The sequence below is a fragment of the Charadrius vociferus genome, unplaced genomic scaffold (genome assembly GCF_000708025.1).
Source record: "Charadrius vociferus isolate BGI_N301 unplaced genomic scaffold, ASM70802v2 scaffold552, whole genome shotgun sequence".
Lineage (NCBI taxonomy): Eukaryota > Metazoa > Chordata > Aves > Charadriiformes > Charadriidae > Charadrius > Charadrius vociferus.
The window spans coordinates 239,425-242,617 of NW_009647400.1; the positions used below are offsets into that span (position 1 = coordinate 239,425).

The 3,193-nt window shown below is 44.7% G+C and overlaps 1 protein-coding gene across 1 annotated transcript in view; it reads left to right on the forward strand.

The window, feature by feature from the left end:
• The window catches only part of ADI1 (acireductone dioxygenase 1), a 4,129-nt gene that overhangs the window by 382 nt on the left and 554 nt on the right, over positions 1 to 3,193 (forward strand). The window contains exons 2-3 of the mRNA XM_009880140.1: positions 213 to 332; positions 1,872 to 2,051. Of these exons, the coding sequence (XP_009878442.1) occupies positions 213 to 332; positions 1,872 to 2,051 (300 nt within the window). The remainder of the gene's footprint in view (positions 1 to 212; positions 333 to 1,871; positions 2,052 to 3,193) is intronic.

Consider the following 3,193-nt stretch of genomic DNA (forward strand, 5'->3'; position numbering starts at 1 on the left):
AGGAGGGGCCGCAGGCGGTGGCTGTGCGGGGCGGGCCGGGTGAGGGACCGGCACACCTTCTGTACCCATGGCAGCTATCTTGGCTACCCCCGGAGCGACCTGCCCCTCCACCGTCACTCCTGACAGCTCAGGCTTTTCCACCTTAAGTGTCCTGAACTTAAGCAATTATGTCTGAATGCATTTTTCCCCCCACCCTGCCTTTTTTTTTTCAGTTGGATGCTGATAACTATGAGACTGATCCATGTCTGAAAGAGATCCGCAGAGCGGAAAATTATTCTTGGATGGATATAATAACCATACATAAAGACAAGCTTCCGAACTATGAGGAAAAGGTACGGGAGCCTTTGCTGTGGAGGAGGATTTGCGCGCTGAAGCTGCCGCTAGAGTGTGCAGCTGGCTTCTCAACACCTGCACACCCCCAGCAGTGGCGCAGAGAGGAGATTTCCAGGTGTAAAATACATCCTGTACTTAAGTCCTTAACATTCAAAAAGTGTTTTTTGGTATTATTTTAAAAGTAGCCGGGGCCTTTTAAGGATAGTTCCCATCACTGTGTCATTTCAAAACTAAGGTTTCTACCAGCAGAGCCCCGCCAATGCTGACATGTCCTCAGAGAGCCTCCCTGGGATAAGGACGGGTAGTTGCCAGCTGGACGTGGGCTTTGAAGGCTGGAACATCCTACTGACTGCTTGCAAAATGTGTCTTTTCAAAGTGAATGTTAACCTCATGGAATTGGAGGGGTACATTCCACCATGCAAGAAGATTTTTTTAAACTTGGAAAGCTGGCACCTTGGCTATCTCGAAACAGCTGGAACGGGCTCTCAGATGAGCCTCCTAAGAAGGAGTTTTCTCCTGCTGGCCTTAGGGTACTAGTGTGTAGCTCTGACCTGAAGACAGCAACCCAGTGGCACTTCATATTTTCATTAAATTTCAATTTACCAGTTTGTTTTAAGCCCATTGTGTTATACTGGTTTTAATTGATGAGAAGAAGAATTAGGTGGTAACTCAGGTTGCCTGGGTGGGCTCTATCTGACCCAAAGACAGGCTGTTATCAACAGGGCATGTGGACTTTTGCTCACTTTTCCATGCTGGATCAGAACCGGCTCAGGGACACCTGCACTAGTGCGGCTAAACAGCATCCAGACCTGAGCATGTGATGGTACCTGGCATTGCACTGCTCTTTGTGCACTGACCTGCTAGGTCTCTGTTAATTGAACCTTTAAAGCATGTTTTGTTCTGTGCTGTGAAATGTACAAAGAATTCAGCATTCTGGAAAAAAACAGAATGTTGCTGCTACTGCCCGGGAGGAGGGAGCCCGGAGCTGGGGCTCACTGTGTGGGAGCAGGCATGACATGCTGTTTACATCAGATTGCCGTAGATGGGTCATATTTGGTAATAACTGTATTTTCACACAGAGTTGTAGTAGCCTGTGGGGCTAATTCAACCTGACACCAGGGTAAAAGAGGGGGGATAATCTGTAGCTCTGTTTTATTTTTGCATGTCAGGGAAAAAAAGGCACAAAATGATCAAACTGAGCAACTGCAGGGACCAAATGCTGCAGTGGGAAGCTTTACCTGCCTTTCTCAAAATGGGTGTAAGCTTTACTGTTTTTCAGAGACTGGTTATGTGCAGCTATAGCTGCTGTTTCTTGTCAGATAAATTCCTGTCTTCCAAATGTAGCAGCCTGCTTAGAATTGTCCTGAGACAGAGTCTGTCTGGCTGGATTGGACATTTTAACCATGTTGGTCTTATTTGTTAGTTAAATCACTGTGCAGTTACCCTTTGAAAGCATTTGCTTTGCCACATGTTTCTACTAGATTTCTTTGCAGTTTTTCTGTGTTCAGTAGTTTTTAAGAGATACTTGCTATTCCTAGATAAAAACATTTTATGAAGAACATTTACACCTAGACGATGAAATTCGCTACGTCTTAGATGGATCTGGCTATTTTGATGTTCGAGACAAGGATGACAAATGGATCCGGATTTCCATGGAAAAAGGAGACATGATAACCCTCCCTGCTGGCATATATCACCGATTTACACTGGATGAGAACGTATGTTGTTATAGATTACCGTAAATTTTGATGACAAATCCATGCGAGTATATATATCACATTAGTAACTACATGCCCTGAGACTTGCAGTTCATTAGCAAAACATATTAAATATGAAGTAGGAATATGAAAAATACTAAATAATTCACAGCATCTGAACCTTTCATCTCCAGGTCACAAATCCAGCTTCCTCTCGTCAGCTGTAACTGCAAGTCATTGCCACGTGATATCCGTAGCATATCTTACGTGACAGCGGCGTGAGAGCCAAGCCCTGCAGCTGTCCCTCACACAATTGCCCCCACTGTCAGTTGAGGTAGAGATGGTGGAGATGGATCCCTCTGTGTTTGCCTTGTGTATCTTTGTGGGGATAGACAGGGCGTATGTGTGTCCAGCAGTAGCATTTTTCGTGAGTGCTAAATTCACCTTCAGGGAAAGAAGGGTTTAAGGGTCCAGAGCCACTACTTGCAGCTAGCGTGTGCTAGACTGCATGCTGGCTTCACAGGAGTGACCTGCTTTTGGAGGGTATTGTTGGCAATGGGATTGTGAGACTGGCACATGGAGTCCTGATCTGTGTGTCTGTTCTTGTGGGCTTTTATAAATCTGTTTGTAACCTCAGCATTATGCCTGGAAAATGGGGAAATGTGTGCTGTCTCCTGTGCGGTAAAATCCCATCTCTGGCGTAGTCTTGAGAGTGGTATTATTTTGAATCAGCTGGCCGGATAGCAGTTAATGTACATTTAAAAAGGGGATATGCTCCTTTGGTGAAAAACATGGGTTTTCGTGTTTGCATTTTGAGATCCACAGTGAATCAGCTACAATTGCTAGTTTAAGGCTTTTTCTTTACATAGACAAAAAGTCAGAAGTCTTAAGTGTTGGTCCACTTCAGGAACTTTGGTACAGAAGTGCCATCTTAAAAGTAAAATCTGTAGGTGCTTCTAGACCCTTGCATTTTGCAGCTAAGTTCTTTACGTACCTAGCTTTATTCTTGACATTGTTGGGCACCTGGGTGCAAGATAAGCACTTAACAGTGTTTACAAAATAATAGGTAGGGTCTAAACCTGGAGTGGAGAGGAGAGGATAAGCACTTAACAGTGTTTATGAAATAATAGGTAGGGTCTAAACGAGGAGGGGAGGGGAGGGGA